Here is a 13,002-nt window from a genome sequence, read left to right on the forward strand (position 1 = left end):
TTGATATATAGTTTGTTGAAATATGATAAAAATGATGGAAAAATATCCATTCCAAAAAAATGTAGGGATGAAAAAATGATCTGAAATTCAGCTACAATTTTTAAGCTCTACCAATGTAAATTGACCACCGCAGCCAACTTGTAAAAACACAAAAGGCTGTAATTTAGTCAGTTTTTCAGTTCTGCTAATATCATTTGTTGTAACTAAGTCATTCACATCTCACACCTCAAGTTAAAGGCATTGCTCAAGGTCTTTGCTCAAAACATTAGCATTAACTAACCTGTTTGTCTGCCAGCAGTATATTGGGCGATATTTGCCTCTCGTCTGTAAATCTGTATTCGTTATGGTAATTTAATACACTCGTTTTTTTTCTCTTTTTTTTTTCAGAAAGATCTTCTATGCCTGAAACCAATGCTTCCATCCTGGTTGAACGTCACAGACCGACAACTGAAATCTGCTGAGAGCCTTCAGCAGGCAGCTCAGAGCATGGAGCATGATCTGAGCATGGGTCTGTCCCTTTGGGCTGTCGCGGCCATCGTTTGTAACTCCGTGGTGGGTGTCCTCATCATCATCCTCTTTGTCATACTCTACAAAGCCTGCAAGGTGCCTTCACACCAAGAAAAGTTGCTGTTTTTTGCAGCACGACTGGAGCAGAAGGAGACGGAGCAGAAGTGCATGCTCACTGCAGCCTGATTGGGATTCCCTGATAGGATAATTGGATCCATAACTCAAACCCCTCGTACATTTCTTTTTTAATTTTTTCTTTTTTGCTCTCTGTTCTGCTTTGTGCTACACGCTGTTTACCGTTCTCCACTGTCTCTTCTGTGCCCATTCAGTGGAGCTCAGAATGAGCTAACCGCATGAAGATTTGTGGTTGGACCAACGACAACAACAACAACAGGCAGGCCCAATCCTCTTATCTGTGCTGCGCGTCTCTGGGACCGTCCATCTGTCATTCAGATTGGCTCGCTCGGCACATGCAGACTATGATCTCCTCTTCTGCTCCATTCTTTCCCAGCCCTCTGTGTGAGACAGTGGAGAGGGCGTGGAGGAGAAGCAGCACAATGAAGTGGAATAGACAGGTTAGGGTTTACAAGGTTGGTTGACAGGCAAAATAAAAATTTAGATGGGAGCAACAAAATGTAGCGGTGTTGCTCACAGGCTTTTTTTTTTTCCTCCAAAGTGCTGCACTAATGATGACAGCAGACACACAAAAGGTACGACGGCCTTAAAGAGGAATAAGGGGGAACAGAGATGTTGCTGGAGGACGCGTCTGAGTGGAGACAGACGGAGATAAAGTTTGGGTTTATATTTTCGGGTGGTGGAGGATTGAGAAAGTGCAGGGGAAGAATTAGAAACGGGACGCTTTGATGTTTTGTTGACAGAAGGTAGAGCTCGAGGGCCCTGTTTGACAGTCTCCACATTTAATACACACAGGTTTCTGCTCGCGCTGATCCAACTCCCACGGGATTAAAAGCAACAGCTAAAGTGTAGCTGCAACAGTGTTTGGGTTGTTCTGCTGTGCCTCGCTTTCATTCCTTCAGCTTCCAGAAAGACAGAGTGAGATATTTACAGACAGGCGTGATCAAAACTATAAGACAGAACCTTCAGGGTTTCAAGTGTTACACAAAGTTATCCACATGCAGTTGTGTTTGTGTATATATGTGTATATACATGTGTTTAAAAGTAAATCAGATGCTATTCTGATAAACAATAGGTCTCTGCGTGGAAATGTTTGTTGAAATGTAACCTCAGGTTATTCTGCTTTCAGTCCAATTAGAAGAAAATTAGCAGATTTTGCTTCCTAAGCAGCGCTTTGTTCTGCTCCAGTTAGTAAACATGAAACATTTTCATGTAATAACATTTAATAAGCTGCTGCTGCTGCACTGTGAAATGTTCTCTTGTTCAGACCGATTCCAGGATTCAGTCTGGTTGATTTTAATTTGGCGAGCCAAAGTACATATTTTGTTGTTTTTTTTTTAGATAAATGTTTGTCTTTTCTTTTCATCAGTTCTGTTGAATAAATTAAACATAACATAACATAACACAACATAACATAACATAACATAACATAACATAACAAATTAAAATTGAATAAATCAGTTTAGGTAAATTTATAACCAACAGGGGCAGAGCTAGACTTTGTTGCAAGGGGTGGCCAAAGTGTTTTTTAGAGCAGTGACTCTCAACCAGGGGTACCTATACCCCTTGGGGTGTTCGAGCATATTACAGGGGGTACGTGGAAAACTTTCTCAGGTGTGTAAAAACATTAATAAAAATAGGACTGAGATATGTAGGGCCCTATGATTTCCACAATGCAGAAAATGTAGATGGAATCATGGAATTAACAGAAAATGGAATCCAGTATAAAAGGAGGACTCTCACAGAATTTGCTTATTTGGAGTATTTGATGTATTTTGGACGCTGCTGTTTTCTGCACCTGTCATTACCTGGTTTAATTTTTTTAATTACTTATTCACTTTCAAGGCAACATTTGTACCTTTATGTTTACTTTGAGTTGAATTAAATAAAATGCCTGAGAATTAAACGTTATATGGGGTTAAATAAATAATGTTCATTTAATAATCAGTTGTAGTACATTATAAAAAAAATAAGTAGTAGTACATTATAGTTTTGGAGAATCATCATTACATTTGACAGAGGGGGTACTTGCGGTTTGACAAAATGGCTCAGGGAGTACACAAGTCTAAAAGGGTTTGGAACCACTGTATTAGAGGACACATACAATTAAAGAAAATGTTGAAAATTCAAGACAGCTGATTCCTAATAGCTTTAATTCAGCTGTTTTAAGAAACACTGAGCTGAAATTTGGTGTGATCATAGCTAAGAGTAAGTGTGTTTCCATCAAGGCTTTTTGATGCACATTTAGAAGTGTCACATTAAAAATGCAGAAAAAAAGTCGGATGGAAACAGCAAAATTCGAAAAATTAGCTGCAATTCGCTAAAAAGTTTTTCAGCTCGCTTGAGGTGGTTTTTGGGTTTTTCGAAAAACTCTTAATGCACAAAGGGAGAGATGGAAACACTTTTGCCGAATAAGTTGGGACGTAGCGAACATTTACCTCACGCAGCTGATCAGCTGTTCCCCAGTACCGGTACCAGTTTCGGAACAGCTGCAGCCGCGACTGGCAGAAAGACCCTCCTCCAGCTGTTGGCGTCTTCTTAGTAATCCCGTAACGTGAAGAAAATTGCATTTCTTTCTCTATGTCTCCAGACAGCAGTAACATGGCCAAAACTAGTTGATAACAGAATAATTATAACTTTCCTGATAGTAGCAACACGTTCCTGATAACTTCTCTCCATTTTCCTGAGATGTGTGGACCCTGCGAGTTTAGCGACGGTTACTTCCTGTTTACTACGCACATGCRTATGACGTAATTGATTCGCTTCAAGCCAGTTGATGGAAATTCCGTTTGATTCACATTTCTTAATTTTTTTCTTTTTTGCAAAATTATTAAAATTCGCTCAAAATTCGAATTAAAATTGGATGTAATTGGATGGAAACACGATTATTGATCCAACAAAACATGCTGAATGCTAGTCACAACTTAATACCTATCCAAGTTAGATATAAAAAGCTGAAAATTAGTGCAGAAGTAGCTGAAAACTATCTTTACCAAATTTTAGATGCTAATCAAAACTTCAAAATGGCCACCACAGCTAACTTTAAAAGGCTATTCAATCATTTTAAGACTCCTTGAGATGAAATTTGTTGTGGAGTATCTAATGATCACATGCTGATTGTCAGTGCTAATCCCAAATTAAGCTAACCACAAATGCTATTGGTAATTTTACAAAGGGCTATAACATTCACAGCTAAAAGAATTGTACATTACTGTAGTATCAGAGAGCAATTTTTAACAATATGTAAATATATATACAAAATGTAAGATCCCCACCCACTTGTCAGTTATTTGGGGGTGGCACCTCAGGTGGCCAATCAAGTGCCAGAGGTGGCATTTACCACCCTGTGGCCACCCCTCTAGTGCCGCACCTGATAACCACAGTTGTAATGAGAATGAGTAATTTATATTTAAAATTACATTGAACAAACTTTTGTTTTTTTTTTTTACTTTAAACTAACAAAATATGTTGCTAAATAAAGTCATTCTTCATTTCAAAACAAACCGATGCAAGTATTTATTGTACTCAACATTTCCTTTATGTAGTCACATTTTAAAATTGTAACATTAACATTTAACAAATAAAACATTTACACAATTAACTAATTTAAACCATATCAATGTGACCTGAATAACTCAATTTGCCACATCGTTATACTTGGGAGAGGCTTACTGTGCAGCTTACAGCAATATTTTATTTCCATTAAAAAAATGCTCTGCAGCATTTTACTTGATCATTTTGCCTTAATGAAAGTTAATTTTATAACTGATACAATAAAGAAAATTTTAAACTCCGTTAAGCCCAGTGTTTTGTTCTTTAAAGTATTTTCATATTGTTTAAAAAGTGGAGATTGAAGTAAATTGCAGCTGACCTCTCTGAGATAATCAGTGTTAAACATGCTATTTGTTGTAACTGTGACCCACTTCCTGTTGTTAATCAGCTACAAGCACATAATCCTTATCTTGCTCCCACAATCCAGAATCGTTATAATGGTTTAGTGAGTGCAAACTGCTTATGTCTTTAAATGATTAGTTAACATCATTATAGTGAGTTTACAAGTCATTTTCAGACTTTGAACTAAAAAACATGGAAATGCAGCAATGAAACAAATTATTAAACATGAACCAAGAAAGTACAGATTAATTAGTTGTACTTGTTATTTTAATTTCTTTTCCACATGCTGTCCATCACAATATAGGATATAAACTGCATAAGACTACACTGATGATTTTTTTTTGTGTGTGTGTGTGTGTGTGTGTGTGTGTGTGTGTGTGTGTGNGTGTGTGTGTGTGTGTGTGTGTGTGTGTGTGTGTGTGTGTGTGTGTGTGTGTGTGAAAGTAGCTATTGATGTGTTGTTGCAGTTTTTCTATAGTAGAAACCAAAATGCAGGTATCAAGGCTGGAGAAACTAGAGGAAGAGTAGAGCCTTAGTAAAAAAAAATAAAAAAAATAGGGTTGACCAGGCAACACTGTGCTAACTTTATAAAAAAAAAACACTGAAGCACAAAGAAACAAATATGGATCAGTTACAAAAAATAAAGAAAGAATGTCAGCTGAGTGTATTTCTGCCAGGAGGAGTGATTACTGAGTGGGAACAGGTGAGTAGAATGAACAGACACAGAGCAGGTGTGAATGCTGAGCTGAATGCCAGGATGACTGAGAGAAACTGGCCAGTGACACAGGTAGGAAACTAACAGGAGATGTGCTGAACTTAGGAAATTATTGAAATGAAGAAAAACAGAACTGAGTGTAACAAATAATGAGCAACTTAACCTGCAAAAATAAATACAAAACCCTAAAACAAGTGAGATAAAACTAATTTTCCAAGGGTACAATAAAGTAGATAGCATTGTGCTGTATTTTCTTATAGTACAATACGTTCTATCATATTATGCCATATTGCATCAAATCATGTATTCATTTTATTTTATTTTTTATATAAAGTACCCTATTGTGTTTTGTAATGTAAAGTTTTACATAGCAAAACAGAACATAATCAAATCATCATTACGTTTAAACATTTTTTACAATAATAACATTAAGAGGGTTTTACATCATTAAATGTAGGTAATTTATTTAGGCTGATTTGTGTTTTGAGCACAAATCTTAACTTACCACAAAAAATAAGAAAATGTGTGTTTTGGTACATTATTTCGTTTTTGTAAAAATGCTTGTTGTGTCTTATACCAGTGGTGTCCAAAGTCAGTCCTCAAGGGCAGGGCTGTGTCCAAAACGACAGGCCGGGTCCTCCGGAGGACCCAGTCTACCCAGTCGAGGTGGTCCGGGTCCTTGGTAGACCGGCAAGACCGGAAAAAAAGAGGCTGTGAATTTTGACCGTCTAGCCTCCCGTCCTTACCCCGGCGTACGTCATGTCACCTAGCTTCTGTGACGACGCTAAACAGAAGCAAAGTTAGATCAAAATTAGAAAAATATAAATATATCAGTGTTAATAATTTCACAAAAAATGAAATTAACTTCAAGGTAATATTTGAAGAACTAATTGACCAGCCGTAGGTGCATGTTTATTTCATGATTTTATGACAAAAATAATATTTAAAAACATGCCTATATTCAAATGATAAAAGTATTAAAATTACAACTGCTAGAAAATTTTTATTTTTATGTCGCCATATTTTTATTTAAAACAGATTCTTTTCTCTCGCTTCGTCCGCCATTCCTAGCATGACAAAAAAATCACCGGTTGGGCCGCAATGCATTATGGGAAGGATCCATTGGATTAGTCCTTCAATTCGGGCCAAAGGAAGGACACATTTGTCGGCCGCATCGGAGGAGTCTTCGGTTTTGGACGGCCTTCGTCACGGCGTTGTGACATATGTGGCCGACAAATTCGGCCTTCGGAGGACCCAGCCCACCGTTTTGGACACAGCCCAGGTGTCCTGCATGTTAGGTGCTGCCCTGGTTCGACACAGCTGAATCAAACGAGTGCTTAAAGAGTAACTTACCCCAAAATTAACTTTTTTTAGCTGATAAACTGTCTAGAATGTGTCTAAAATGTTATATAGTACTGTTTCTGTGCTAATTTTGATGTTTTTGTGCGTATTTGTCCAAATCTGTAACATTTGGTCTAAAAACGTCTTTTTGCTGCTCATATGGGTAGAGCAGTGGTACTGCAGGCTAATTTGCATATTGGTTAACAGCTCTCCTCTGTGACGTGCTTCTTCACAGTTTCGTCACAGCAGCTGTGTTCTGGTATAAAAGCCTCTCTCTAAGACACGCCCCTGCAGCAGTCAGAGGGTGGAGCTGTTAGCAAGCTTAGCATGATCGTCTGTTGACCTGGGTGGGGAGAGCTGACTGCTGCTCTCTCTCTCCCTCTCTCCACACACACACACACACACACACACACACACACACTCCAGCAGTACTCCTGCACAGCGGGAGGGGAGGAGGGGAAAAAAAGGCAGAAACAAAGCGGGGCAGCTGCAGCCCTAACGGACCAAACTTCAGTCAAACAAGACCCAACACTTTTATTCATGATTTATAGTGATCTTGAGAGCAGCTGCAGCTGTATGCTTTTCTTTTTTTTCTGTCAGGCTGTCACAGAGCCTCCGCCTCCTCTGCCCTGTGAGGTGGATAGCTCAGCTGAGGCTGTCACGTTCTCTCGTCCTGGCCACACCTCCGCTCTCTAACCCCACCTCCCCTACCCACACCCCCTCCCCTACCCACTTTGATGCATTTTTCAAATTTCGCCTTGGGGCGGAGTTATCTTTTCACAGGGGGGGTAAGATACACTTTAATTAGTAGGATTCTGGCTGCAGACCTTGATGGCATACTGAGGAGGCCTACTAACTAAGCATTAAGGTTCAGCTGTGTTGAACCAGGGCAGCACCTAAAACATGCAGGACACCGGCCCTTGAGGACCGACTTTGGACACCCTGTCTTATACCATAAGGCCTGTTCATGTCCCTTTTAAATGGTGCCACAATTGTAAGGAACATGCATTTGTGTAATGAGCAGTAGAGCTGAGATATGTGGATTCCACAAATGCAAAAGTTGTTTTGAGTTTCTGGTACACCCAGGTGCTGTCAATCAGTTGTCCAGTATGAGATTTATTGCCAACAGGCATTGTTACAACAAAGAAATCAACTACTAAACACAAATTCCCTTACTTTTTGGGCTAAGTGTATTTAAAAAGTTGTGGATTTATCACAATTTTGGGACCTGCGTTATGTTGTTGAAGAAAGAGATACACTGTGTTGTTCTCGGAGTTTGAGTATGACAAACAGTACAATAATAAAACCTTTAATCACACAGTTTAGACATGTGTTTAAGTGTGGGAATAAAAGATTTATGGCCTTATAGCCTGTCTGAGACAGATGGCTGGAGCTTTAGGTTTATTTTAAAGTGCTCATCAGATGCTTCTCTGCTTTATTTTTCTATACATCTTCTTGACAGTTTCTCGTCTCGTCTCTGTGCTTGTTTTCCTCTGTTTCTCTGTTCAACCACTGACCAGATTCATGGAAACCAGCCACAAATCCAGCCATCTAATCAGCTGCAAGGTAGATGTGAAGGTCAACATGTTTTTGGTTCATGCCGTGCATGAACCGCTGCGCTAATCTTCCCTGATTTTCAAACCAAATCTCCACAACTGCAGACAGAAGTTTTTGTGAATTCTGTGTATATTTACTGAAAAACTGCCAGTTTCCAATCTATCTGCCCCGCTGACTCCCCTCAGAATCCATTGATCTGTCCATCACAAGTTTGGTTGTTTACTGTTTGTTATCTGCTTGAGATTAGACACGGCTGCTGTCAGCTCTTCGTAAGTGACTCTCAGAGGGAGAAGCCATGCAAGATGAAGTCAAATCTTTGGAGCAGAGGAGTCTCACATTCAGAGTGGTGTTATATAATTACAGGGACATTACAGGTAAAGAGATTACTGATACATGTGTGAAAGGGATAGTAATCTGATACTCCCATCTGCACCAACAGTTGCATAACTCAGTCAGTCAGCAGTGTTACTAAAGGAGCAAATGTTAATCTGTGTTTTCATAATCCAAAATGTGGGTTTTCTGCTTTATTTTTGCCTTACATAATGATTTTTGCCTTACATAATATATGATTAAACATAAATAAAACCTTTCAAAGATGGTTGTGTGAGTTTGCATCACAGCTGCAAATACATCATTTTGTGGTTGAACCCCACTGTTTATTTAGGAGTTGTAATGAGTCTATTCAACTTGTCTTTTTTATAGGCTTTCTCATGTGTGAACTGCTAATGATAATCACTTCTAATCAAATCCTCAGCAACACACATCACACTAACCTGCACGGAGACGGCTCAGCAGTGAAATGGATTTTGACAACAGTGCAGCTCTGACACTAAAATAACTGTTATTTAGCATAAATGTTGATTTTGTCAGCAAAGGTTTAATTATAGCATGCAACAAGCTGAAATAATGTGGTTGATGGGAAGCTCATCAGAATGCAGGGAAAGCAGTGGGACGTGGTGTTTAGGCGACAAAGAATAGCAATGAGAAAAGCCATCGTGTTTGATTTGCAAATTTACATTAGTTTTGGATTTTTTTCCCACAAAAGTGGCTCATAAATTACAAGCAGTATAGTTAAAGTTGGAGATCTTGACAAAAAGGAAATAAACACATCTAATTTACAGAATTGTGTATAAATTTGGGCTTCAATCTGATCAGACTGAAGTGCAATGACCTGCTGGACCCTGGAAGCAACTTTGACATTCAAGTCTGCCATCCCTGTCCCATTTGGTGTTAGACTGCCCCCTGCTGGCTCAGACTGAAACTGCAGCTGCTGACTGCAGCATAATCTGCAAGAACCTCCTGCGTTTCTGTGGTCAGATCAGACTGCTGCTGCCCTCTGCTGGTGCCACTGTGTTAGGACAATATTCTCTCAGGACAGGAATGACAAATGGGAAATGTTTGAAATCATCTTTTCTCTTTCTCAACACTGCAGATGTCAGAGGTGTCATGTTTGTTTGGTAAAGGTAAGAATTGCAGCAGTGAAATTTTATCTTTAAAAGTGTATATGCATAAAAGGTAAATTAAAGTAAATAAAATGTACTTATTTTCAGAAGAATTTCAATATTGATGAAAATGTTACAATGATTGTTGAGATCATTTATCTATAATTTAATAATTTAACTAAAGCTAGAGAGATGATTTCATTTCAGAATTATTTACCTGGGTTTTTTTTTTCATTTCTCTAAATTTCCTCAAGTTTTAAACGTAGATAAACCTACAGAAATGACACAAAACGTTTTGTACTTAACTATTTTATTTGTTAAGAACACAATTAAAATACAGCATTTTTAGTGCAGAAGAACTAAGCTGTTTTATGTCTGCTGTGTTTTTAAGTAAATATTCCTACAAACAGTTTATCAATCCTGGACGTGAGCATGAAGAAAGTAATTTAGTCCTCTAAACAGAACAGCTCCCACTGTGAGATGTCAGTTCTTTTCTGTTTCAGTACTGATGTTCGGATTTTAATTTGATCATTTCAAAGCTCAACTGATTTGTCTTCAGGCACTAAAAAATAAACTGTTTTGTCTGTAGAAGATACAGAATGCAATCAGCTATATGAAAACAAAGAAAAACTTCTAACACCAAAGCCCATTATAATGTATAATAAAGGGACAATTAAGATTTAAATTAAAAAAAACATTTAGTAATGCACAAATCTAAATGTCCATTTGTTTTACTTTGTATTAGGATTTTTATTTTCATATTTTGTTCACTTATTCCATGAATAGTTGCTGACCAACATTTGAATATATTTTTGAATGGTAATCTGTATTTACATAGAGAGCAGCTTGTCAAAAGCCATGCCTTTATAGAGAAATAAATAAATATTTTCATTTTAATTAGTCTGTCACTACATGCTTTTAGGTTTGCCTGGTGATGTCTTGATTTCGTTCAGCTCACACGGGACTTGGGGACTCTCAGAGGATAGTTCTATTATTTAGAAGGTTGATTTGATGTTTAGCTTTTATTTAAGCACTTATAATTACTTTACAATGATTTTAGCTAAGAGCAACCAATCGTTATGATTGATCAAATCAAAGCTGAGACGTTGCAAATTGGATGTGGAAAAATGTTGCAATATATTACCTATTGTTTTAATGCATGTTGAGAAATTTATTCTGATTCTTGATACAGCATTACTAAAAACAATGTAGGAACAAATATCAACAGTAATATCAATATTGGTGCATTCTCCCTTCGCTAGAGACCGTGCTGGCTCTTCTTCAGGCCCTGTCAGGGTCCCCGGACCTCAGTTTGGGATTCCTCTCCCGGAAGTGGGCGGTGGAGTCACCGTCACCACACTGGTCACACCACCGTCGACACCAGAGCCTGCTGGGATGAAGCTGGCCACCGGAGAAGCACGAGAAGATCTGATCCGAGTCTGGTGAAAACAGCGCGGCGCGGTGAGCAGCTGGGACCGTCTGGGCTTCAGGAGAAGAGGAGGAAACGACGCCTGTTGCCAACATGATGGAAGAAATCGACAGATTCCAGGTGCCGAGCGCGGTGCAGGAGGCAGAGATGCAGTCTGAGATGCAGCCGCTGGTGAGTCGGATCCGTGGGCTGTTTAATCAGCTGACTTTGTGGTCCCTGTGTGTTTTAGAGAAGACACGGAGTGCGGGGTGTTTAATGGACGAGGCCTGCCTTTACCGCGCTGACTTAACGATAATTACCTGCCGTGAGACATGACTTAAGTTTTAAATTTTCGACTAGAAACCGTAGTGAAACGTTAACCAGACGGCCTTAAACATCACAGTGTGGTTGGTGGGTTCAGAGAGAGGGCTGTTTGTTCCTCCGGCCGGTCAGCTGCGCAGCATCCGTCATCATCTGGAGTAAACAAGCATCCCACATCCTCAGCATCTTCAGCAGGCGCTCCGGCTTCGTAACGCCGCCTGCGTCACGAAATCACGATCAGGTCGTGGGCTGAGTCCCATCACACGTCTGTCTGTCTGTCTGTTTTTTTTTTTTTTTTAAATCATGGCGAGAGTGTGGCGGTGCGCTCCGTGGCCTTTAGCGGAGCTCCGGGGTTACTGCAGCCTGCAGGGCGGCCTCTGCTTAGAACCAGACCAGAACCTCTGGAGCCTGCCTGAGTCCATCAGCTTCAGATCGACCCGACTTTTATTCCTCCCCTCGTTTTACAACCTAACTCAGTGATTCCCATTTCAGCTCATTCTTCTGTCCCTGCTGTGTTTCTGCCACCAGGATCCTGCTTCATCCACTGCTTCAGAGGCAGACTCAGACACCAGGGAGGGAGAACCAGTTACTGTCAACTACAAGCCCTCACCCCTGCAAATGAAAATAGGTAAGAACTATGAAGCATGGGAATCAGTGTGTTCCATCACCAAACGTCACAATGAAACCTGGAACACAACCTCGAGATGAGACGTAGATTCTGGAGGATTCTGACTGCACAGTTTGTTGCTTAATTATTCTTTTAATGCCACATTCATCCATTTAGGGCTGCAGCTCTACTGAACATTATTGATCGCTCTGGTAATTACTTCACAAATCATTTCGCCTTAATTATTTTTGTTGCATCTAATCGGGTTTAAAGTTTGAACAATGGATTTCAGGACCATGGACAGAGTCTGGTGGCGAGCAGGATGTTGTTTTACTCCCGCTGTAATAAGTTCATTTGAAACTCAGAATGTGTAAGAAGAGTACCATAAGCAGGAACACACGGGTCTGTTTAAACATGACTGCAGTTCTTTAAGTTCCTCAGTTTGACAAGATGTTCTTACCTGAGTGTTTTTTTTTTTAATTTTATTTGTTATACATTGGTCAGTTTATCTTTGTGATTGATAAATTGATCAACTGTTTTAAAAATATATTGCAATAAGAAGCATTTATTCTTTATTAGAATTGTAATATTATTTACTTGTAGAATATATACAACTTCTTTAATAAATTACATGCTGCTTTGGTGTGAACTAGTAGATAAAACCTTTATGAAATAACAGAAAATGAATAATGAGGAATTTGATTACACTTGCATAAATCACATATCAAAGAACATCAGGGTGTTCTGTGGCATTAATGAAGATCTTAATATCTACCTGCTCTTTAAACAACCTCAGTTTGGAGGAATAGAGATTAATTCCACTCTGAATGAAGAGCTAATGACTAGTCTAAGTAGGGCCAGAAACAAAGTCGATTACAGCTGATTCTTCAATCTCAAAACATTCTTAGCTGTTTTATGTGATTGCTAAACCTTTTACATCTCAGTCAGTTTTCAGGTTATTTACATGAGCAGCAGCAGCAGCTGTAGCACCGCTGTTACAGCTTATGTATATATACAGTGGTTTGCAAAAGTATTCATACCCCTTGAACTTTTCCATATTTTGTCACATTACAAC

At 39.1% G+C, this 13,002-nt stretch overlaps 1 protein-coding gene and 1 long non-coding RNA gene across 2 annotated transcripts in view; both read left to right on the forward strand.

Moving 5' to 3' along the window:
• The first annotated feature begins 335 nt into the window (after positions 1-335).
• LOC106520445 (uncharacterized) lies at positions 336-1,716 on the forward strand. Its single transcript, XR_001310556.1, has 2 exons — positions 336-1,097; positions 1,184-1,716. It is a non-coding gene; the product is annotated as an uncharacterized LOC106520445 (long non-coding RNA).
• A 3,191-nt stretch (positions 1,717-4,907) lies between these two features.
• Positions 4,908-13,002, forward strand: part of fam219ab (family with sequence similarity 219 member Ab) — a gene marked incomplete at its 3' end in the record, with an annotated part of 10,831 nt that continues 2,736 nt past the window's right edge. Inside the window, 3 exon segments of the mRNA XM_014012543.1 lie at positions 4,908-5,323; positions 10,854-11,191; positions 11,849-11,948. Coding sequence (XP_013867997.1) covers positions 11,114-11,191; positions 11,849-11,948 — 178 coding nt within the window.

The sequence above is a fragment of the Austrofundulus limnaeus genome, unplaced genomic scaffold (assembly GCF_001266775.1).
Source record: "Austrofundulus limnaeus strain Quisiro unplaced genomic scaffold, Austrofundulus_limnaeus-1.0 Scaffold92, whole genome shotgun sequence".
NCBI lineage: Eukaryota > Metazoa > Chordata > Actinopteri > Cyprinodontiformes > Rivulidae > Austrofundulus > Austrofundulus limnaeus.